Raw genomic sequence first — 25,736 nt, 5'->3', positions numbered from 1 at the left:
GCGACTTAGACCCATCCCCGACACCCTGAAGGATCTACCTGATGGTAATCTACTGGAGAAAACTCATGTGCTTCTCATGTGTGGGGATTGAGGCAAATCAACAAAAAAACAGTGATCATCACAATAAGGGGTTGCACGGGACGAGTGCCCTGTAATCATAAATGTGGTGCTGATTCAAAAACACACATTCTGCAAATGTGGTTTTCCAAATCAGCATTCTTACTCATTTGTGTTGAGAAATGCAAATCTCTGTTTTTTGGCTCTCCTGGCCTAAAGATCTTTTCAGGCAGGCCCGGACTGCGATAGGTACACAAGAAAACAGGACGCAAAAGGGAAACAGAGGCTGTTCACATCCCTCCCTCTAGCCCTCCTCCACAACCTGGCTCAAGTTTCACTGCAAAAGTTGGAAGCCTCTTTCCAAAGAAGTAACAAAGAACAACATGATCCCTCGCAATAGAGTGACTGGGAGTAAAAGCTAAGTTTGCTGGCCCGCTTTGTTTACATAATTTTTTATGTGTCCTTTAGGTATAAACATGCAAATTAAGTCATTATTAATGATAGGCTATTTTGCCTCATTGAGGTTGAGCGGGAGTGTAACTTGCACTTAAAGCATGGGGTCTCTCTTTAGGATCCTATGGGAATAATTATAGAGTGGGATTTTCTACTGAATGGGTTGTTGTTGACATTTAGGCTTATTCATAACCTGGTCATGGAGCGCTGCTCCAGAACAGCCAGTTGCACTACAGACTTGTACCATTCAATTTTCCCCGCTGTCCTTTTGATTGTTAAAATCATATTTTGACCATTTGACAATGTTTCTGATTTATTCTTATTATACTTTTATTATGTCTTTGCTCTTGGCATCTGTATAATATCTGTCTTGTGATGGAAAAATAAGATTAAATTGATAATTGATAAAGAATTAATATTGATATAGATGGTGTGTATACTAGATGTATTGTTAAGATAATGTTTCACAATCACTTCACCAAAGCTGTCCAAGTGATTACTGCTGTTTGATATATAATTTTTCATATTCATACATTTTCATATTTATGAATTATTCAGCCAAAAATGAAGACATTATTTTCTCATTATCAATGACGTTCTAAGCCCATATGACTTTCTTACTTCTGTGAAACCAATGATTATTTATGTTAAATAATCTCCATTCAAGTTTTTTTTTCCTTACAACAATTGTTCATGGTTAAGCTCCAAACATGAAATAAATAAATAAATAAATAGATTTGCTCTGGTCAAAGTATATTCTTGTATTAACAGCTCACTGGAGGAGAAGATTATCAGTGAATAACGACTTACATTTCAGTCTGCTCCTCACACAAGAACTATTGTATGACTGAATGACACCATTTCTATGCAAGCTCACTACTTTGCTTTGCACACAACACAGCCCTTTGCTTTCAATGCTACTTCAGGTCTTGCATCTGCATGTTGGATTTACCTTCTGATTTACAAACTCCCTCAAGGTACTTTCTTCATACACTATGAGCAATTATTAATTATTGTGGATCAGTTTTATAATCTGTCATTGACCTCAATGTTTGTGCTTCATTCTTTCTCATATGTGATGCAAATCCTAGGTTGTAATTCTGGTTATGAATCTGGACAACTTAATCTGGATTTTAATCTGACACTGCTTTCTTTATCTTATACAGAAGTAATCAGCCCTCTAAGAAGTTGTGCCTTCTGGTGCACAATGTAAAAGGGATCATGTGATGTACTGTAGTAGCATTTTCCATGACTGTGGTAAATGTTTTGACTCTTATAGGCTAAAAGGATTCCAACTTGATTAGATCTATTATACACAATTCATTGAAATTCTTGTTTTTTTATATTCAGAGATATCCATCTTTTCCATCCAAGTTTCATATACCCTGATCAAATGGTGGTGGATTTACTTTAAAACAATTTTCACTCTCAATGCACTATTACATTTCAACCACATTCAGTCCAAACTTCAATAGTTTAACCAAACTCATATCACTTCAAGACAAAGCCTGAGTAACTTACAACACTCCAGACACTAGATGAATGCCAGCTCAGCTTCAGCCTTGATAATGGGGGCTTGTATCTTGTGCCCATCTTGTGCCCATCTTGTGCCCACTCTAAAGAGTGCTTCCTCTGGGCAAGCTCTTTAATGTCTGCTGTGATTGCCGTGGCTCTTCATCACCATGGTGCTCCAGATTTCATGATCACAAGATACACTGACATCTTGATGCGCACATTTGCCCTATCTCCCATTCAGAGCTGGCAGAAACAGCTCTGAAAAGGACTTTGGGAATGGCCTAACTTGTATAAGAGAAAAACATGCCGTGTCTATTGTAGTCCGGTTGCCGGGCTATGTGTGACGATGTTTGCTGTGGACTGTTGTGCTCCGCAGGCCTCTTTCTAGCCGACACGACCCCCTCCTCTCCCACTGCCCAGCCCCCAGCACTGCTATAGAAACTGGCACAGCTGAAGACCCATGCCCTCCTCTCACTGAGGAGTGTCGCTGACAAAAGCGTTTAGACATGCCTGAATGCTAAACGTAACGCTGTCAAAACCATGAGGCATGACTTTCTGATTTTCTGTTCTTTTTTAATTCAGCTCTTGAAATGTGCCCAGGCCTATACAATGTTATTTGTCTATTGTTTAGTATAATAGTCAACAAAAAAATAACAATAACATTTACTATATGCAAGCAATGAAAGTTTTTTTTTTTTCTTTTAGCGGAGCTGGTCCTTAATTAAAAGATTAGTGTACTAACAAAAAAAAAGCTTTGTTCCCTAGAACACTTCAGCAATAATGGGACGAGGGAAGTCATCAGAATCATACAAAAAGCACCATAAAAGTATCATAAAAGTGAGCCTTATGACTTTCAGTTTTCTGAAGCCATAAAATAGCTTTATTTGAGGAACAGGCTGAAATTTAAGACATTTTTAGTGACCATGTAGTCATCTGTACTAGTTCTACTCTAGTTTATGAGAGAAGTATCAATTTCCTGTATGTAAAATAGTAATTTGTGTTCATTGTATGTAAGTTACTCAGTCATAGTTATTTGTGTTTTGAAGTGATACAGAAGTCTTATGGGTTTGGAATGGAATGACATGAGGTAATAATGATTTTCATAAATAAATCATAAATAATGATTTTTTTGGGTGAACAACCTGGAGCACACTGGAGAAGATGAAAATTATCATTGAAAAATGATTGAAATTGAGGTGTGTTTCTTTTACAGAGTAAAATAATAGCTTTTAGATATGGCTTCAGGATATATGACTTGGAATATAATCATATGGACTAATTGTATGATACTTTTTGGTCATTTTAAAGCTTGACAGTCTTTATTCACTTAAATATGTAGAAAGCAGTGGCCAGGATATTCTTCAGAAATTAAAAACATTTGTTGCATAGAAGTCATGTGTGTAAAAAAGTGAAGGCAAGTAAATGACGACACCATTTTCAATTTTGGGTGAACTATTCCTTTAAGATTACACAGCGATAGGGGTGTAACAATATATCGTGTCACATATATCGCAATATGAAAATGCATCAATATGTATCGTGGATAGTGACAATATGTATTGTGTATAATTCTCCCAAAATGAACATTTCTGTGTGAGAAAACATTTACAGAGTTTACAGAGTTTTAGTGTCAGTACTACATTAAACTACTAATGTTGAATATAATGTATAATAATGCAAATGCCAAATGTCTTATGTTACCAGTAAAAAGTGGCCTATGTTATTTTAAATATATCTAGTCATTGACAGAGTCTGTATGTTCATCTGAAATAATTCTATTTTTAGCTTCAGAATCATCAATATTTTTATTCTGGTGTTACCATTGTGCATTGGGTTTCCAGCACTAAGTCCAAGCCTATTCATGTACACCCACAATGTAAAACCAAATTTAACATTTTTAATCAACAGTACATTTTTGTCAACCTTTTCCCATATGTTTTGAAGTATCGCAATAATATCGTATCGTGAGTTCAGTATCGTAATCAAATCGTGACATGAGGGTATCGTTACACCCCTACACAGCAAGGATCTCTGCTTTCTCTGAACATTTCAAACCCCAGATAAAATGCAAATGTACTGTCTCTCGTTACTCGATTGCTGTCTGGGTGACAAAAGGTGGAGCAGGCAAGAATAGAGGCCCAGCGTTTTGTATTTGCATTAGAAAGCCCCATCCCAATGACCACTTTCCTTTCCTGTGTTATTTAGTATTTTGTTTCTTCGCCCCAAAACAATTGTCGTTTCTGTAGAAAGAAACCTCCCAACAGCTGTATAACAGCCACATTTAAAAGAGCCAGAAATTTTGCAGAGCTGTGACATTTTGAAATGATCCTATTGGGATTTTTCTCACAATATATGCTGTTTGATCGGTTATAAGCTACAGGGGCCCAAATGTGCTTGTTTGTGTATTATACTGGTGTCTTTGGTGTGATGGCTTTGAATGGCATAGCGTGGGAGTCATTGTTATCCACCCTGATTATATCAACCATTGAACAGGACTGAAAACCAATGAATATCCACAGTATGTGGAAAAACCTATATAGATGATATGCTGTTTTGCGTGTAACATGCTGAAGTAATAGGCCTTATTTATGTCATTCCAAAAAAAAAATCTTACATTCGTACACAGCTTGATATTAGTGATTAAATGTGATTTTGACGGTCAGCCTGACTCGATCCTGTTGGCAATTTGTGACCATTCAGCTTGGCTGACTGTTGGTTTCTGGCAGTGGTTCAGAACGCATGTTGTGGCTTACGGAGACTAAGATGGGAATGTGGAGTCCTGCTTGTTGGCAATATGCTATAGAGGAACACAACTGAATTCGCACATTAAAGAGTCATTTTCTCTTCTAATTTTAGAGCATTGTGTCATTTTCTGGATGCTTTGTTAATGTCCAAACTTTTGTATTCAAATATGTATATTTAGTACTATTTTGGTAAGAATTTTTAATTTATTCTTTAAGATATTTTAATTTGCTCTGAATGATCAGGCGGCTGTTTAATATTTGTTTGTTTGTGCTTGAACGTTGACATTGTTTTTTTTTTGTTTTTTTTTCAGTGGTCAGTTTGCAGTGGTAAAGAAATGCCGTCATAAGAACACTGGTGTGGAATATGCAGCCAAATTTATCAAGAAGAGGCGCAACAAATCTAGTCGGCGAGGGGTCTCCAAAGACGACATTGAGAGGGAGGTCAGCATCTTGAGGGAAATCCAGCACCCAAATGTCATCACCCTGCACGATGTGTTTGAAAACAAGAGTGAGGTCATTCTCATCCTGGAGCTGTGAGTCATTGTTTTTCTTGCATTTACTGAGTCATGAAATCATTAAGAGCCTCCATTCATCTTATTTCTGTGGCACAATTAAAAACTCAGATCGGTAAAAGATGCTAGTAGTACATGAACTACTGGTTATTTTAGAGTTCTGGAACATCACAGTGTGAATAAATCTATTAAAGAAGTTGTCTAGGGATTCTCCATGAATGCTGTTGCACAAACCTTTACTTACAAAGCAAACACTTGACAAGGTCAACAGTGGGGGGTTGAGGAGAACCAGTCTATTGAGTAGATGAACCAGTTTTGCCTGTTGTGCTGTGCACATTCATACACTACTGCAAATGTGTTCAAATGGAAAAGACATGAATTGATGTCCGCACTGTCTTAACTATGCTGGTGCACTAAAACAAAGACCTTTGGTTGATAAAGAAAGTTTATTTTAAGTTATAAGTCTGGGTCAGATTTTTTCTTGCCCTGCCAAAATTTTCACTTATTTTCACTTTTCACTTATAAAAATAATAATAAAATAGTTATTGTTTTCATTGTTTTTTACTGTTGTAGCCTTGCATTTTATTTTTTATTACACTGATATTTATTTCTTCCGATTTTGATACCACAGCAAAGAGCAAATAAATTACAAAGAGCAGATAGAAAAAAAATTACTAAGAGCAAATAAATTACACAAGCATTATTACAGAGATTCAGATTAAATAAACAGTGCTTTAAGCACACAGTACCTTTATCTTTTTGTCCAATTTCCAAATAATTTTTTGTAATGTTGTGATTCACCTTGTAGATGGTTGGTTTGGTTCATGGTTTATAACTGTTTAATGAAGATTGGGAAAAAGTGAGCAGGCACTAATGCACCTCGATCGGTGCTGTACAATGTTAGGATGTAGTATCACCCTGCTGTGCTTCAAGAATTGCTTCCTAACAGAGTAACAGTCTAACCTGAAAATCAACACGAAGTCTAACTTTGTGAGCAACTTAAATGTGACCTAAAGAACAAAATTAAAAATAATCAATGAGTTAATTTCATCATTGCATGTAATTAATTCCCCATTATCAGAACAGAATGTTTAAAAGATTTTGTTATATGTATTTTGACAATGTAATAAAAAGTTAACACAAGTAGTGTCTGGAATGTAAAACCTCACCATTTCAGCAGAAATGTTTTTTGAGACATAGATTATGTGAAGGAAGTGTCTTTCCTCAGAACCTCTTGAAGTGTCTCCTCGCCCAACTGGTTTTCTTTGCTACTTCATATTCTTTGACAAAGGGCATCCCTGCAGCTATATTCTGAGCTCATATTTGTTACACATTTCTCATCAGTGAAGCTATTTTGTGAACTAACTGAGGCATCTAGAGATAAGTACCTTGCTAAAGGACATAACCGCACGATCCTGACCTCGGAACTGAAGGTCAAGTTTCATTTTCAGGTCATTTGGCGTCCTCTCAAAACCTTTGTGCTCCCAACCAATATTGAGAAGTGAGAAGTTACAAGCTATCATGTGTCTTTCTCGTCTCAGACGACATGCCCCACAGTCCGTTTACTGACCGTCTGATGCGTTAAAAAATAGCAAGTTCTGGCTGAAATCTGATTGGCTTGAACTACGCAAAAAGGATTTTTTTTTTTTTTTATCAGTCTGCCTGGAAACAAAGTTGTGTTTGCAAGGTAGCAGGTTGATACAATGAGTGATTTTGAGGAAGAACTAATTTAGTTTAATCTATTTCAGATAACCCACCCTAAATGGCAGTTTGTTGTTTGTCGATCAGGTGGTCTCTTCCTGATTAAGTAGCTTCTTTGCGAGAACAAGCTGTAGTGATGACTAGACTTTATGCCACAAGTCAAAAATCTGACTACGAGACTTGTGTTGTTCAGGGTGGGGGCTTGTGTTTTTCTTTGTTTCTGTGAGGGGGAATAGACACGTATCTGCCGCCGGTGTTTTTGCAGCTGGGTGGCTCGTCGCTGCACTTGCTCAGACTCACCATTAGCAGCAAACATTATCATGTCATCAGGGTGCAGCTGGTTTGCAGCTTCCTTCTGCTGAATAAATATATGCCCGAATCCTGTTGGTCCTCTCCCAGAAGCCATGATTATATCCCTGCCAGCAGGCATTTCTGCCAGAGTGAATCTCTCAGAACCATTAGAGAGGTTGGTTCTTCTGCTTAATAAGCCAGACTCACTCTAGGTGATGATTATTTTGTTACACCATAGCCATATCTTTTTATTGCAGATTTAATTCTCAGATAATTTTATTGGTATTTCTTTCTATGTAACCAAATTGTGTGAATCCTGATTTGTAGGGTCTCTGATTCACAAAATAATCACCTAAATGATATTTTAAGAATTACCTATTTATCTATTGTCTTGTCTCTCTTTAAACATTATGTGGTACACGTTATCTGACTTTTTTTTTCTTTCAAAATTTTCTTGAAATTTGCAGTTATCCTTAACTGATTTGGCCAACCCAGGCTAATGGGAAAAGCGTACATGTGGTCACATTTTGATATTATGTTGCGTCTTGCACGTTTCACAACACTTTCAAAGTGAAACATTCAGTGAGTGGTGCTAAAAGTGTTCAGGTTTATCCAAAACGGGTGAACATGAATCTGCCAATGCTTTATAATGTTGGTTGTTGTACATATCACGGCAGTTCTGAACTCCCGGTGAGTGGCATTACAAGGTTAATGCTCTATAACGTTTGAAAATAACATGGCATGCCACACACTAAACCCTGAACATACCTGACAGAAAATCCTGACAAAAAGCAACCTGACAAAAGCAAGCGAGACATAAAAACACATTTGCTGAAGCAAGCAGGTCTGCTACACCAGAAAAGATAAATGGACATATATGCAGCTGGTTATGTGATGCAAGCATCAAAATGTATTCGTTTTTCAAATGATGCACTATGGTAAATGTTTTGAGCTCATAACATACTATCGTGCAAGGAACATTGTGAAAAATAAGTCTTTATAATCGATAATCTGCTCCTGTAATCATAATTTTATGTGAAAAGTAGCCTAATAAAAGTAGTTGCTGTTTTACTGCCTCTAGTGTTCATTTCAACTGAATAATTGCAGTGATTTGTATGTGTTTTTGTGTTTTGCAAAAATGTATGTAGAGGTATGTTTTTCCAATGAGCCTGTGTTGGATTTGGCAGTTGTATACAGTGCATCTTGTCCAAGTCACTCTTGTAGGAGAGATTTTATCTCAATTAATTTAATCCTGGTTAAATGAAGATTATCAACTAACTCCCTCTATTGCAAGTGTCAACATGTGTCCTCTCTCTACAGTGTGGCAGGTGGGGAACTCTTTGACTTTCTAGCTGAGAAAGAGTCATTGAGTGAAGAGGAGGCCACCGAGTTCCTCAAGCAGATCTTGGATGGAGTCAGTTACCTACACTCCAAACAGATTGCCCACTTTGACCTGAAGGTACTGAGACACGTTTGAGTTTCACCCCAATGCCAGACTGTGGTGATTAACGCTTCTGTAGACCAGCCACAACAAATCAATTGAGGCGCTTTTATCCTCCCTGCTGGTTATCCACTCATTTCCACCCTTTACATAATTACTGACCATCCCGAAGCTGTGATGGTCATAAATTTAGTCCTTTTTCCCCTATGTAGTTTTTGAAAGGGATATTGCTAAATTGCATTAATAATTTAGTAGTCATGGATTTGAATGTTTCCGATTTTTTACTTCCGACTAAAATCACTTAACCTGAGTAACCAGTCTAACTGACAAACTAACATCAAAACATTCACATTGAACAACTTAACTGTGACCTAAAGAATAAAATGAAATAGTCAAGCAGTCACTGAGCCACTCATTATTAGCATTTTATGTTTAATCCTTCATGTTACTCAAGCAACAATGTTTATGTAATTAGATCCACTGCTTTCAGAGCAGTCATCCACACAGCTTTCCTTAACATTTCTGTTAAATATTTTGAAGTCATTGGAGCTTTTAAGAGATTAGTCTGTGCATGAATAAAGCCCACTGAAGGAAGTATTGTTTCTATGGAATGTCCAGGCTGGGATCTGTTACTGCCAGGCTTGAGTATGCCTGCTCTTTCTAGAGAACGTTTATATAGCTTTGCATGTGATTTCCATGTGTTATGGCAGATTTCCTGCACTCTCTCTCTCTCTCTCTCCCCCTCTGCTGCTGTGTTTTTGTTCTGTACCTATCATTAGTTCCTCTGATTCTCTCTTCTCCCTCCAATTCTTTCTCTATTCTCATCTTTCTCAGCCGGAGAACATCATGCTGTTAAACCGGAGTGTGCCTCACCCACGCATTAAGCTCATTGACTTTGGCCTGGCCCACAAGATCGATTTTGGCAACGATTTCAAAAACATCTTTGGTACCCCAGAGTTTGTAGGTCAGTGTCATCCACTGGTCAGTCTATAGAGATGTGTTGTAATTACACCCTCTCTTATTGTTATGGTCCTCTGTTCAATCCTTTCTTTTCTTCTTTCATGTGTAATCTGATCCACAAGCTTGACTTAACTGTACAGAAATACCATGGATCACTGCTTTGTGATCCGATGAATCCTGCAAATAGGTATAGGTATATAATATATACAAAAATATATACATTATTTTTAATAATAATATTTTAAATTGTAAGTATGAGTTATCACCTAAGCTATAAAAAACGAAACGTATCTTGTATTTAAGCTTCTTTAAAGTAGGAAGTAGGAAGACACATCACAGGTTTTAAAACCTGTGAAGGAGTTCACATGTAGACATGCATTGTCTTGTGTTTAAACATAGGCTTTTAGATGAACAGGTTTTTGAGATAATGAAAAACAATATTTTAGTCAAGTGTGTTCAGACGTTTAGTGTATGTTTATGTGTTTGGGTTGGTATTTTGTGTACAACAATATGAGTCAGCTCTGTTGTGTTTGACATCAACAAGCCCTTACCATCCTACAAAGCACAGACATGCACACCCACGCCACCTCCATCCCTCCATGCCATTGGCATCACATCTTGTCCTACTGTACCTGAATGGCAGCCAGTATGGCTGCAGGCACTGATGATACAGCAGTCTTAATAGAGACACAGTGCTAAAGGCCACGGTCAAGTTCCAGCTTCCCAACAGTGCAGTCTATTTCAGTGCTTAAAATTTAGATCGGTCTTCATGGAGGAGAATCCGGTCAAGCTAGACACCTGGTCTTCGAGACACTAATCCAAAACAGTCCCGGTAGTTGAACAATTAGCCCATTACACAGGCATGACTTCATTGATTTATTTTATTTTTTAGCCTTTGAGTCAGGGAGCAAATTGCTTCTTGCATCCCTGGTCAATGACCAAATCCAGTGCATGAAAAGACAAATAGTAAATCTAAGTCAATTCTCAGGCATAGAGAGAAGCTGCATCTCTCCCATCTCAGCCTTATTTCCTTGTTTCTTCATTAACACATCAGAGATTGAAAGCCTTTGAAACCAATGAGTCATTTCACAGCTCATTCGGTGAGAAACTACGAAAATATCCTACCATCGACTTAGCATTTCTAGATATTTTTGCAGGCCCAAACTGTGCATCGTTTTGTCTAATGACCATATTTTTAGTTCATATATAGCTGTTTGAGAGATGCACACGAGTGAAAAGCATTTTTTAATGCTAAAAACTTGCATGTCAAAGTAGATTTTCTTTATGGAAGATCAAATTGGTTTTAACTAAGCAAACGTATCAAAGGTCTGAAAATGTATATTAATGAATATTTGGCTAAAGATTAGTAATTAATTATTAATAAAGGGTTTTCCCCAAATGGTTGTTGTGGGTTAAAGTGCGTCAGATGCTTCAGTGTAAACGTGTCAGTATTGTGACATATTACTAGGTAAATCAGGGTATTGAATGAGAACAAATAGAGGGCAGGACTGGGGTCATCAGAGACATTTTCTGATTTTGCTGAAGAATAGCTTTACTGAAGATGAATCGTACACAAGATTAGTAATGTTCACTAACAATGTAAATAGGGTCAATTTTGATTTCATGCGGACTTAAAAAAATTATAGTAGGCTTTACTTCCAGATTCATGAAATGCTATAACATTTACTTTTGAAATTGTTTCTTTCATTTCATTCAAATATTAAATCTTTTCCTGGTTGTTGTATGAAAATGTGAATGATATACAGCAAAATTTGATTGAATGTGAATTGTGCATTAGTATAATTTTTTTTTTCTCATTTATGTTCTTATTTTATATGAAACCAGAATCTTTAGTTATTCAACTTACTCCTTTATATGATGCAACTTACCCCTAAAGTGTTTTTGTTTTTTGTTTGGATTGGTTTGTTTTCTTTTTTAGTTTTTTGCAGACATCCTGAAATATAATTAGGTGTATTAGTTTTAGCTCTCATTTCTCTTTGCCAATAGGATGACTTAAGTCAAAACTGGCACAGCTTACCCTATATCTCCTGTATTGTATGATTGTATTGTAAGTGATTTTGTATTGTGGTTTGCAGCTCCAGAAGTGGTAAACTACGAGCCTCTTGGCTTGGAGGCAGACATGTGGTGAGAATGAGTGTTATCTCGTATCATTATCTGACCTCGCTGTTAGCTCACTTCCTAAGCTAATCTTGTGTTTTTATTTCTGTCTAACTCTAGGAGCATTGGGGTGATCACTTATATTCTGTGAGTATTCATAATCATCAGTGTTGTTGCGATGTTGTAAATAGTACATATCATTACAAATGAAATCTGAATGCATTTATGGATTTTCACTTAGACTGTAAATAGTATCCATTTTCGTAACTGAATTATTTTTCTCAAAGCATGGCTGTAATCATATTCCACCGTAAAACGAAGGCTTGGTGACCAAATTTAGCTTAACACGAGACAAATAAAGTTTAACTAAGTGTTTTTATTAGTTTCATTTGCAGGCTTGTATCAGCTTGTCATTCTGTAACTCTTATAGAGCTGGTAAGTCCCGCCCCTTCCGCTAACCCCACTGGACCTCTAGGTTGAAAAATCGTCAATGCAAGTGAATGGGAGAAAATAATTATTTTCTGGTCCCGTTTGAATTTTGCCATGAATGTGAACATATGTTGTCTGTGAATTTTTAATATAATGTTTCGTGTAAAGAATGCTACAATTTAGCTGGTAGAAGTTTGATACGGTTAGACTTTGTGTGAGAGCACTTTGTGGACTACAACTCTTCGATGCTTTCGACGCGAATCTGAAGAAAGAACAGCCGATTTGGTTTGAATGGTGACATTTGGGTACAAAATACACAGACATCTCGATCTGTCTCCATAGATTATCGCAGCATTAGCACCGTGATTTGACAAGTGGAGGGAAATGTGTTATGGGGTGACGTCATATAGGCGACATGTAGTCTTTCTCGTTATGTCTTTTCCACAACTGCTAGCCAAAGAATCATACAATATACTGTCAAACTCGTAACATGAAACATTATATAAAAAATTCACATACAACATATGTTCACATTCATGGCACAATTCAAACGGGACCAGAAAATAATTATTTTCTCCCATTCACTTGCATTGACGATTTTTCAACCTAGAGGTCCACTTGGGGTTTTACGGATGGGCGGGACTTACCAGCTCTATAATGACTGATGTTTGAAGTAAAAGGATAAAGCTATCGAGCCAAGTGCTGCATCAGTCATCGATGTTTCCATGAGCTGCGCAGTCAGAGGTTACATTGACAGTTTTTCTCTTGTCATTTACCATTTTAATAACATTGACAGATAAAAAAAGAAAGATACAAGCACTTGATAAGGCTGAAAGAGCTCTTGCCACAAAAGTTCTTGTGATATCAATGTCACTTAAAAGTACCAAGCAGTACAGTGTTTTACTGGCATTTAAAAATAGACATGGAATTTATAACCCAGTCCGTCAAAGTGATGGATAATGATTATTAGCGCAACCTCGGAGTGTAATGTCTAATTGTAAAGCTGGTGTTGGTCTTACTGTGGAAACATTGAGGTTGCAGTGTGTGTGTGTGTGTGTGTGTGTGTGTGTGTGTGTGTGTGTGTGTGTGTGTGTGTGTGTGTGTGTGTGTGTGTGTGTGTGTGTGTGTGTGTGTGTGTGTGTGTGTGTGTGTGTGTGTGTGTGTGCGTGTTAGTAAGAGGGAACTCAGCATATCACTGAGCAATATAAACAATGGAACTTGCCTGTTGCTTGTGATAAGACCTGAGGGGACCCTCCTTTTTTGATGGGAACCAAATCTCCATGTCTCTGACGTAAATAGGTGAATCTCATGAAAACAGTCAGGAAATATCCGACTCATATTTCACCCTGTACCCAAAAGGGAAAAAAAATAAATGACATATTTCGTAAAGAACATTAAGGTCAAGCCTATTTTTAGGATTGTTAGAGCCACATTTGATCCAAAAATGTCTGTTCTTATCTGTCCATCACTATCCGTCCATCAACATGTGCTAATATTAGCAGTCTAAAAAGAGCTGGAAAGTTCTGTCTATCTCAGGCCTGTTCCTCCCACTCCTCTTTCAACATTGGCAAATATAAATAGAGCTTTTTACCAGATTTCACAGGTAGATTTCGCACACCATTGTCACGTCTAATCCTGACATTCTATTTGCATTCCTTATTCTACCTTTCTTTTTCTCACACTTTTTGAGACTTTTCTGTAACTTTACAATAATTAATCAAGCAATATTTACAATATAATTCTATCTCCTTACAATGTTTCTTACCCCATATATTTATCAGTTAAGATTTTTAATTAACAACAACAATAAATATCAATTATAATAGTGGAAAGACAGCTCGTATAACCAGATGTTTCTCTGGTACTATGGTCTAGAACAGAGATTATCATCACAAAGGGAAAAAAAAAATGGAACACAGCATGTATTTATGTGTTAAACGCTAAACGGCCTCAGGGTCTCACACTTTAACAGTAAAGGTCAGGAAACTGCTGGGTTGCAGGTTATAATATCACAGCATCAGTCATTCTCATAAAACTTGACTTTGTTGAATGCTGCTATACTGAAGACCTTCACATTCAATAAATGGTAGATAAAATGGTCTTTTATTTCCCTCTGTATCTTCAGGCTTAGTGGTGCCTCACCTTTCCTGGGTGAAAATAAGCAGGAGACACTTGCTAACGTGTCAGCTGTGGACTACGAGTTCGATGAGGAGTACTTCAGCAACACCAGTGCTCTGGCCAAAGACTTCATTGCTCGGTTACTGATCAAAGATCCAAAGTGAGGACCACTGAAGTAGCTTCTGATGATTTGAGGTGGTTTGGTGGGGTTTTGAGGCTTTTTTGTTTTTCATTAAGCAATTTTATTTTATTCACTTGCGTAATTAATCACATCTAACATTAAAGTTTTAATATATTTTTTAGAAACAACATAAAGAAAGTATATTTTAACTGGTAGAAAATATACAGAAATTGAATAAAGTTATCCAAAATTTTTCAGTGCATAAATTATAAATGAATTATCATATTATTCCTAATTAAAGCTACAAAAGTGAATCAGTCAAGAGCAGTGGGTGATTTGCTCTTTTTTGTTTGTTCTTTGATTAACATTAATGACAGACAGCAGCAGGTTTATTAGGCTGCTGTCACTTTAAGACCTGCCGCACATGACGCAGATCTGACACATCCTATTTTCTCACAAATCTTTGCGTTCATTTAAGACTTCATTTAACTCATTTAAGACTGTGCTTGCGAGGACACTCGACAAAACTGACATTTTAGCATAATTTTGTGTGTTTTTGTCCATTCAAGCGTGAAAGAGAAATCAGTGCAGTACTGGCACGCTGTCTGAAGAAGCTTTCTGTGCGCACGAGTCGCGTGTGTGTGTCACCGTTCTCTTTTGTGTCTCGCTAAGCTTTAACGGTTTAAAAGCATTTGCATGCTTAAGAGTGTGATCATATAATGTAACCTAAGGTAGCCCAAGGACAACGGTAAAAAAACGGATGCTTTAATATTTTTAACGCGTTAAACTGAATGTATATATTTCATTTATAGATATATTAATAATAATAACAGTTTGTAAATTGACTGGCAATGCTGTCTGAATCAGTGAAAACGGCAAAGACCATTCACCACAAATCATACTAACTGAGGATGTAGGCTGTCAACAAACAGGAACAGGTGCTTTGCACAAGAAGGTGTAGACATTAACAGTAACTGTTAATTTGGTTCCATATTTGTCTACTAAATTGCATATCTGCCTGTTGATTGCTCTCATTTCATTTTTATTTGCGCTGTGGACTGACCTCATTCACCTCTGATATTTTTTATAGAGAACTAAAACTAGTACTGTGGAAATTATTTCAGTACTTCACTAAATGCGTCATTCATAGCATAGATACTGCTTAGGTCTAAACATTGTCACGAAAGCTGATATGCAACATTCCAGAGCCCAATCCCACAATTCCATCTGTGTGCACAATGCGATAACCATCTTTCAATTTGTATATTGAATGCCTTCTCGTTTCTTCTAAAGGTTGTCTTTTATTTGCTTTTTCGTGGGAGCTTATTTTTTAAGTTAAATGTTGGAAAGTATCTCAATGTAGAGAGATTTGCAGACTCCCTGCCTGTTTATTACATATAATAAAACAAATTATATCATAAGTGAAAATAACATTTTCATGTTTACAGAAAAAGAATGACAATCCTGGACAGTCTTCAACATTCCTGGATCAAGGTTTGTCCAACAACCACTACATATGAAGCACTTAAACACATTTTATTACCTTAACGTTTGGTTTAATGCATCAATGTCTTTTTTTAAGCCAAAGGACACGCAGCAGGCACTGAGTCGTAAGGAATCGGCTGTGAATATGGAGAAATTTAAGAAGTTTGCTGCCAGAAGAAAGTGGAAGGTGCTTTTTTTTTTCATTTCATTTTTAACCATGTTCTGCTATGAGACATTTAACTATTTGACACAAAGCATGATCAGTGATCTGGCCTCAGTCAGCATTATGTGCCACACCAACAAGTCACACTATTTCCACACAAACCCTTGGCTATGAAACAAAGCACGCACATGCCCTCATACGCCGAATTAAGCTCATGTAAAAAAACGCAAAATAGTTGGTTAATATGTTATTTGAAAAGTTGCAATGTCATTTAACCTTTTCGAGAAGAGTTCTAATTGCTGTATGATGCTTAGATCAAAAAGCCTGTTCTACAGAAGGTGTCACAAATATCATTTAATATGGTTTGTTTGTTTTATCTGTCTTCCTCAGCAATCGGTGCGTCTCATCTCTCTGTGTAACCGGCTCTCCCGCTCCTTCCTGTCTAGGAGCAACATGAGTGTGGCACGCAGTGATGACACACTGGTAGGAGCTCACAGTTAAAGTCACCTTTCAAGAAGCTTATTTTTAAAAAAAAACTTGTATTAAGGATTTGTGAACAAAAAGATAATTTTTTTATTTTAAATTTGTGTATTGAAAAAAAAAAAAAACATACTCTAAGTTCCAGTTCATACACACACATCCAAAAAACAACATAAAACAGCAGCAGGAAGTGGCAAAAAGAACAACAAAAGGCCTAAAAAGACACATGATCAGCCTGGCAACAGCAGAGGAACCCCTGAATCCCTGAGGTCTGGATTTATGGGATGAAACAGCTCTAATGAGCTCCGTCAGCTTCCCACACACCAAGAATAGAGGCAGACACACACACACACAAAACTGACTTGGACATAATTAAATACTTGAATATCTGAAGGTTGTAATTGGTTTTTACAGGTTTTGTTTAACACATTAATGCACATGACTGCTAATTGCTGTGAACGCTTATATTGAAGCTTGCCATAAAGTCAGGTGACTCAGCCAAACTAACATGAGCACATTCATCGACACTCATACGGTCATGTGAGGTTTTGCATGATCTTTCTACTGTCCAGATATTTGCTTAGTGATGTGTGATAAGCCTGAAGAGCGAAGTGTAATTGCGGATGTGTTACATACATTATCTAAAGTTTACAGCTTACTATCTCTCTCTTCCCCTGCTTCGTACACGTCACACACCTGTTAAACTGCTATAAAATAAATGCATTTTTCACCTTCATCTAAAATAATCTTATAAATCTAATATCTATATATTACAATATTGCAGGCATTATAGTAATATAATAACCATAAGAAACACTTCATATAGTGCTCTGAACATATGTGATAAATGTTGGGTTTCTTGTTGAGAACAGGAAATGGGTGAGTTTCATACAGGAAGGGAGTCGACAGCAATAACCAAGACATCACGTTCTTTATCATTCTAATAATCGAATCATCTATACACTAAAGAAATTAATACATTTATTGAGCAAGGATGCATTAAAAATGTATCGAAAGTGACAGTAAAAACTTCTATAAAGTTACAAATATTTCTATTCATCAAACAATCCTGAAAAAATACGTATCATGGTTTCCACAAAAATATTAAGCAGCCTAACTGGTTTCAACATTGATAATAATAATGAGAAACATACGTTGAGCACAAAATCTGCGTATTTTATGCATTTTTATGCATATTTAGATCATGTGACACTAAAGACTGGAGTAATGATGCTGAAAATTCAGCTTATAGTTATTTAAAGTTATTTTAAATTATATTAATATTTTACAATGTCACTGTTTTCACTGTACTTTTGATCAAATAAATGCGGCTTAGCTTAGAGCTCTTTCAAAATCATTTTGAACAGAAGTGTAGGTTTTTAACGTGTATGTTCATGGTTGGTACCTAGTTATTACCCAGTTATTGTAATTACTATAATAAGAACATAGCATGTATAACAGGACTGTAAAATAAAGTGGCTGTCACTCAGCGCCTTGTCAAATATTGTAAAGTACATGGCATTGTCATGTGATACCACAGTTTTTTGGTTTTTTTTCAGAAAGAGAATCAATTTACACCCAAATTCATGAACACAGAAATTACCTAAAGGTCACATAAAGTGACACAAAATAATTTAAGAAGTAATTTTTTACAACCCAGGAGTGTTCAGCATCACTCCCTTTAGAAGCCTGTGTGTTCGAGCGTGCGTTTTGTGTAATTGGATACACTCGTCTCGTATGAGATGTGTATGTGTGTCTATCTGGGTGTTATTCCAGTACACTCCTTCACTAAACACAAGCCTCTTTCTGTCCCTCACAGGCCAGTCCAGTTTCCCTCTAGCCGTGTATTTGAGTCTTCTGACACACACGTCAGTTTGGAGGTGGTTGGGTCACACAGCACACTAAACAGCGGTCGAGCTGTGAAGAGAAAGCGCTGTCTGTGCGCCGCCCCTCGTTTGCATTATTCAATAGGATTAGGACTTCACGCTGTGTATTTGCTGATAAGACCAAGCGTAGTACTACTGAGCGTAAAAGGATTTGCTCAAAGTGTGACTGTCAAAGGAGGCTTGCTGTTGTTTTTGCTTCCAAAGCTTATTGTATAATAGCCTAAATATTGTCAAGTTGGCAGTTTTCATCTGAAGTTGAGCTCGTCATTTATTTGAATTCAAGTCAGTGCTGTGAAAAAAAATGGAAGTATATTAATGTCAAAAGTCTTCACTATATCTGTGCACTAAAAACCCCAAATCTATACACAAATGAAACATTTAAATGTATTAATAATAAGATTTTATAATGTTTTTGAAAGAAATATCTTATGCTCACCAAGGCTGCATTTATTTGATAAAAAAATACACTAATGACAGTAATAATTGAAATATTAATGCAATTTAAAATAACAATTTTCTATTTTAACATATTTTAAAATGTAATTTATTCCTGTGATGCAGGAATGTTGAAAACGGTTCTGCTGCTTAATAATTTTTTGGAAATTGGTAGATTTTTTCAGGATTCTTTGATGAATGGAAAGTTTAAAAAAAGCATTTGAAATAGAAATCATTTTGTAACAATGTATAAGTCCTTACTGTCACTTTTGATCAATTTAATGCATCCTTACTGAATAAAAGTATATATTTCTTTAAAAAACAACAACTTTTGAACGTTAGTGTATTATACTGAAATATGTCATGTGTGATGTGTTTTGGTCTGTCATCATGAAGATATTGATTAGATTCAGTAATTCATAGATTAATTTTTTTGGCAGGATGAGGAGGACTCATTTGTCATGAAGGCTATTATCCACGCAATCAATGACGACAATGTTCCAGGTCTGAAACACCTGCTTGGATCCCTCACCAGCTATGATATCAATCAACCTAACAAGGTGAGAGAGACAAAGTGAGTCTTATAGAGGTGATATGGGGAAGGAAAATGATGGAGAGAGTGACATGCTTATACTTGACTCGGTCTCGGTCCAAGTGATCAGTAGCCAACCTGAGCTTGATTAAGCTGATAACTGTATCAGTGTCACCGTATGCCAATGACGTCTGAGTTTACATTGTCGTTTTCAGCACTGACACTGAGATGTGCGGCATGTGACTGAGAAACAGTCAATGGACCATATCTCATCCCATTTGAGTGAGGCTGTGCTTTGCACAATGGGAATTTTGAATAGAATGAAAGAGGCTTGGGGGTTAATTACCATTATTATGGTAATCATTCCAGATATTTGCAAGGGAAGACTGCAATAAAAATTCTTAATCAAAAAAAAATTGCCGGTAAAAAAATGTAAACATCCTGATGACAAGATCAATTTCTTGAGACACATTTTTAATTAAGAATTTTTATTAATAAAAATAAAATATTTTTATTTAACGAGTACCCATTATGTTTTTTTACATTTTCAACTTTCTTTAGTGTGTAATGTTGCTTTTTGAGCATGAAAAGCACAAAGTCCACTCCAAAGGGAGTTATTCTCTATGGGCCCTATTTTAACGATCTGAAAGGCAAGTATCAAACGCGAAATGCAAGTAACTTTGTGGGCGGGTCTTGGGCGCTGTTGCTATTATACCGGCGGGATAAATGACTCTTGCACCCGACGCAAATCTAAAATGGGTTGGTCTGAAGTAGCTTCATTATTCATAGGTGTGGTTTGGGCGTAACGTGAAATAAACCAATCAGAGCGACATCTCACATTCCCTTTAAGAGCAGGCGCGCTTGTTCCATGGCGGATTGCTATTATAACGGCGGATTTGCCAGGCGCACGCCAGGAGCGGTTCACAGCCGAGGAGACCGACATTCTCGTCAGGGCCGTAAAAGACAGAGAAGTGACATTGGGGATAGGAGAAACCCACCCAAATTAGCTTCGGTTAAACAGGCGTATAATAATTTGGGTAAATGTGTAAGCTAGATTTATGCCTATTTTTTCACATCTTCAAGGACACCACAATGATTTCCCTCGTGTGTTAATATTGTTCCTTGTAATAATGTATGGTTTTCTAAAAATGAGAACTGCTGCATCTATGTGTAGATGAGATAAGCTAAGTGCATGCACGTTGTGCACACGCTACATTGATTATGGCCAAGCATGCGCCCTTAAAATAGCATATGAATAACATGCGCAATGCGCCACTGACTTTAGACTAGGTTTTTCCTGGTCAGTGGCGGAATTGTTTTCTAAACCTGCAAAATAGCACCAGGGAACGTTTGCGCCGGAATACGCCTCCACTTTGCGCTGAACCGCCCCCGGGAGCACAAGTTAATTTCCTAATTTACCGACGTGCGTCTGTGGAGGGAAAAGTCCGCTGTGCACGGGTGCAAAATAGGAATGATACATGCGTCGGTGTACAAAGTCAGTTGCGCTGGGTGCAAGATAGGGCCCCATATCAGTAAGCAATAAGCATTGTTTCTGAACTCCCTGACATGCTTCAATTAGTCTGGAGTTTTCTTCCGTGAAACAATATACAAAGTTCCTCATGAAATATTCATGCTCACATTATTGCATGCTTTAAACGGTTGACCGTTCAAAAAAACTCTAGTCCAGCTGACCAATCAGAGCACAATGTGCTTTTCGTAAGGAGGGATTTCAATAGCTATGTTTCCATCCAAAATTGGAATATCTTATAAAAATGTGCAAAAGTGTCTCTCCCTGATAAACTGGCACTAAATATCAATAAGAAAAGTAGAAGAAGCCACTGTATATAATCATTTTCATATAAATTACTTGCGTATCAGAGCGTGCAGTAAACAATAAATGTGTTATCTTGCTTTCTGAGGCAAATGCTGCTGTTTGGGAACAGTCAAGAGAGTTCTGGGAGGGAATTATAACGAACCACTTTATAAAGAACCACTTGCTCAGGCATTTCAGAACAACCAAAGCAGCATTTCAGATGCTGTGCAACGAGATCGGTCCACTGGCTAGTCCAGTTATGCCATCCCATCGCAAATTCACATGCCTTCTTTTATGCGCATCAAGGAATTTAATCAGTAAATGTGTTTCCATCGTAGATTATGCACATGTTTTCTTATTAGATAAAAAATGTACTGTACCTGACTCAAACGAACGCATAGGTTTTTCTTAAGCATATTTTTAGAATTTATGCTCATCTTGGCGTTTCCATCCAGCAGTTTTTGATGTGAAAAATGAGCACAAATATAGGTGGATGTAAACATAGCTAAAGAGACCGGAACTAAACAGAGCGTTACTGTCAGACTGGGAAGAGAGGTACTGAAACAAAATAAAATATGTAGAAAATGTTTTGAACATTCGGGCATGAAAACCTATTCTAGTAGACCCCAAAAACAAAATCAAGACTTTGTAAAAGGGCATAATAGTGCTCTTTAGCAAGATGTGTTTTCAGGCAGACTATCTTGAGTTGAGATAAGATTATTTGTCTTACCACAGTGGTAAATTAGTGTTTTAAATTTAAATTAAACTAAATTTAATGAGATTTATGCTGAAAGCATGAAGAAGAAAAAACAATGGTGTAATTTTGCTTTGCATCGCAAGTAAACAAAAAAACAGACAAAAATTCAGATTAAGACTTTATTTTTTCAGCGAGTGTGAATGTATATGTTGGAATGTCTTCATATATGTGTGTGTGTGTGTGTGTGTGTGTGTGTTCAACCTGAATGCACACTGACTCATGGGGACTTGTAAGACTCCTAAATTGAGGTCCCCATGAGGAAACAAGTGATGTTCATGAAAATGTAAAAATGCAGAAAGTTTTGTGTGATGGGTAGGTTTAGGGGTAGGGTTAGTGTAAGGGGATAGAATATACAGTTTGTACAGTATAAAAACCATTACATCTATGGAGAGTCCCCACAAAGATTGCGAACCAGACGTGGTGTGTGTGTGTGTGTTGATGAGACAGGTTGTGTGTTTGTGTAGAAGGAGGGAATGAGGCCGAGGTTGATGAAACTGTAATCTGCTCACTGATGTGAAGAGACAAGCGTGCTTTTAATTGCATTGCTCAGAGCCGTCCAGCGCTGTCTGTGTTTATATATGCACAGTGAGAACTATTCCCATGACTCTCATGCATTTATTTATTCAGAGGAGTTTATCGCCAGTCTAGAGAAACAATTTCAGTCTCGCACCCGCAAGAATATTTTACCAACCACTGCGATCACTCTTTGCCAATTAAAACTGCTGTGCGAACAATGAAAAATGAATCAGGCTAATTTGAATTGCCATGTTCATACTGACTCCGAATTATAGGCTTAATTAAAGCTGCTTTCGAAAGCTTGAAGGAGCTATTAGTGCTTTGTTATATTCTATACAGTGATTCCTGTTTGTGTGTGTGTGTGTGTGTTTTTGTTTGTGCACACTTCAGCACGGAACTCCTCCGCTCCTGATCGCCGCGGGCTGTGGAAACGTCCAGATCATTGATGTGCTAATGAAAAAAGGGGCGGAGATTCAAGCCTTTGATAAGGTGTCGTACTTCATTCTCCCATTCAATTCATGTACAAGAAAATTTTAAAATAATGTACTCTAGCGTTTAAATGTTTGGGGTTAAAAAGATTTGGTGTTCACTTTTGATCATTTTAATGTCCTTGCTGAATAAAATTTTTAATTTCATTCAAAAAAAATAAATAAATCAATAAGTTGCACTGAGCCCAAACTTTCGAAAGGTAGTATACATGTCAGGCAAAATGCTCCAGAAATATTGAATAGTACCGAAGATATGCTTTACCAGTAGTTTTAACAGAGTTTCAATGGTAAATATGGACATGATAGACACCAAATATGTAAAACGGCTGCAAATACGTACAATTATGCTCAACATGCCATTCTTTTCCTCAGACTGGAGCCAACGCTATCTACTACGCTGCCCGACATGGCCATGTGGGGACCTTGAGATTCTTGCATGAAAAGAAGTGCCCTCTGGACATCCAAGATAAGGTGCTTCTATCTCTCACACACACACACACACACACACTAAGACACACACACTCAACAATCACAACACCACAGAGAGGACAGATGCGATTTTTCAAAGGCTTTCCCCATCCGGCATCTTTTCTTCAGAAAACCTTTCCTACTGAGTTCACACGCCTCTATTTCCCATTGGTAATTTGCAGTTGCTATGGTTACCCGCTGGCCCGAGGTTGGCCGTTGTATGAAATAATTGTTGACTGTTTGTTGACTGCCTCACTAGTCAGTGAAGTGCGCTCAGTCAAGCGAAATCACGGGGTAAAGTGTTGTTGAGTTTTTTCGGGAGTGCCATACAGAATCACACTTGGAGTGTCCGCAGCTTCATTACGGGTGTAAATTGGGTTCTTGAAACGTCCGCCTCAGCCTAAACCTTTGCTAGGAGGCGCACTGCGCTCAGATCCGGTGCAAAGCTGATTTGGGACTGGCCTTGGCCATTCTCAGCACCCAAGGATCTCCCTTAAACTGGTCACATTCTGCTTACGCAGGCTTTTCGGTCGCTTTGACCCTTCTTTGGCATCAGGGAAATACTTTAATGAAGTTCATAGCTGTGTCTTACCGTCTTGTTCAGCACTTTTGATTGTTTCCCTGATGTACATATACACATGGTCATTGCATTTTTTGTGTTCAGATCATCAAAGTGTAATCACAATTATAAAATGCCTGCTCATCACTGAATTACGGGCAGACGTCAGCATGTAATTCATAATGTGAGTAATACTTGACATTCTGTTCTAGTCCGGAGAAACGGCTCTGCATGTGGCAGCTCGCTATGGTAACGTGGATGTAGTCCAATACCTTTGCAGCATCCATGCCAACCCTGACCTACTGGACCGGGTATGTGTCATACACACACTACACTACACTCTACACTGATCTGAACAATGAACAGCCCAAGCCATTATAGACTAATATGACATGTGAATGTAGCATCACGCAAAAGTAAAAAAAATAATTTAGCATTGTACAAATGTGAAATTTACAGCCATCTGATTTAATAGATGACCGATAAAAGGGTGGTTACAGAGATAATACGAACGAATAGTGTTAGATTGGTCATGTGATCTCAGTTTTTTCATCAGTCATAAGATGTCTTCCCCCATGAGGCAGTCTCCATGTAAAATAAAACCGGAGAATAATAAAAAAGAAAAAAGAAAAAAGAGACTGGGTTCTCATTTGAGCCCACATGATTTTCAAAAGTACCATTTTATGTACTTTTTTAATGAAGAAATTGAGTACATCTTTTTTGTATTACTTGGAAAATAAATTAGAATTCAAGCAGTTTTTATACTACAATTTATATATATTTTTTAAGAAGCAATGATGCATTACATTTATCAAAACTTACTTATGTTTAAAATGTTACAAAATATTTTTATTTCAAATAAATGCTGTTCTTTCGAACTTCCTATTTATCACAAATAATGCTAAAAATGTTTTCACAAAAATATTAAGCAGCACAACTGTTTTCAACATTGATAATGTCAATGTCTTTGAACATTAATAATACAACATTTTCTTAAGCATCAAATCAGCATATTAGAATGATTTCTGAAGGATCATGTGACACTGAAGACTGGAGTAATGATGCTGAAAATCACATGAATAAATCACATTTAAAAATATGTTAAAATAGAAAAATTGAAAATTTTGAAATTGTAATAATATTTCACAATATTACTGCTTTTACTGTATTTTTGATCAAATAAATGCAGTCTTGATGAGCATAAGAGACTTCTTTCAAAAACAAGAAAACATTGTACCCATCCCAAACTTTTGAACGGTAGTGCATTTGGAAGTATTTCTAATAATGTTCCACTTGATAGAAGAAAATGTTCTTTTATAAAAGAAAATGCTTAATCTCAGGCGTCTTTGATGACAGAAAGAAATGTGAATGTAATAAATAGTTTTGCAAGTGCTGACGTGACATGAGTGCTGAAAACTAATCATGTCCGTGGCTCCCTTCATTTGTTCAGCACTATGCGCTCACAGCAGTAACTTTCATAGGCAGTCTCTTGTGTGTTTGGAAATATTGCTTCCATTGACTAACATGCAAAATAAAAAATAGTCACTATAAAAAAAACTTGCTGTACCTCAAATTAACGAGCCTTAAGCACCACTTCAGAGAAATGCAATAAAGATAATCGTTTTAAGATGATATGTGTGCGAGTTCAATTATTAGACTGACGATAAGCAATGTGCACAACTAAATTATTTAAT

At 37.0% G+C, this 25,736-nt stretch overlaps 1 protein-coding gene across 1 annotated transcript in view; it reads left to right on the top strand.

Moving 5' to 3' along the window:
• The window catches only part of dapk1 (death-associated protein kinase 1), a 71,207-nt gene that overhangs the window by 25,699 nt on the left and 19,772 nt on the right, over positions 1-25,736 (top strand). The window contains exons 3-15 of the mRNA XM_079871420.1: positions 5,081-5,302; positions 8,594-8,732; positions 9,549-9,678; positions 11,771-11,819; positions 11,913-11,939; positions 14,347-14,499; positions 15,909-15,954; positions 16,043-16,132; positions 16,499-16,591; positions 19,350-19,469; positions 22,918-23,016; positions 23,388-23,486; positions 24,255-24,353. Coding sequence (XP_079727546.1) covers positions 5,081-5,302; positions 8,594-8,732; positions 9,549-9,678; positions 11,771-11,819; positions 11,913-11,939; positions 14,347-14,499; positions 15,909-15,954; positions 16,043-16,132; positions 16,499-16,591; positions 19,350-19,469; positions 22,918-23,016; positions 23,388-23,486; positions 24,255-24,353 — 1,366 coding nt within the window. The remainder of the gene's footprint in view (positions 1-5,080; positions 5,303-8,593; positions 8,733-9,548; positions 9,679-11,770; positions 11,820-11,912; positions 11,940-14,346; positions 14,500-15,908; positions 15,955-16,042; positions 16,133-16,498; positions 16,592-19,349; positions 19,470-22,917; positions 23,017-23,387; positions 23,487-24,254; positions 24,354-25,736) is intronic.

The sequence above is a fragment of the Squalius cephalus genome (genome assembly GCF_949319135.1).
Source record: "Squalius cephalus genome assembly, chromosome: 5".
Lineage (NCBI taxonomy): Eukaryota > Metazoa > Chordata > Actinopteri > Cypriniformes > Leuciscidae > Squalius > Squalius cephalus.
The sequence above is the reverse complement of the archived record's forward strand: the minus strand, read 5'-3'. Positions and strand labels throughout refer to the sequence as shown.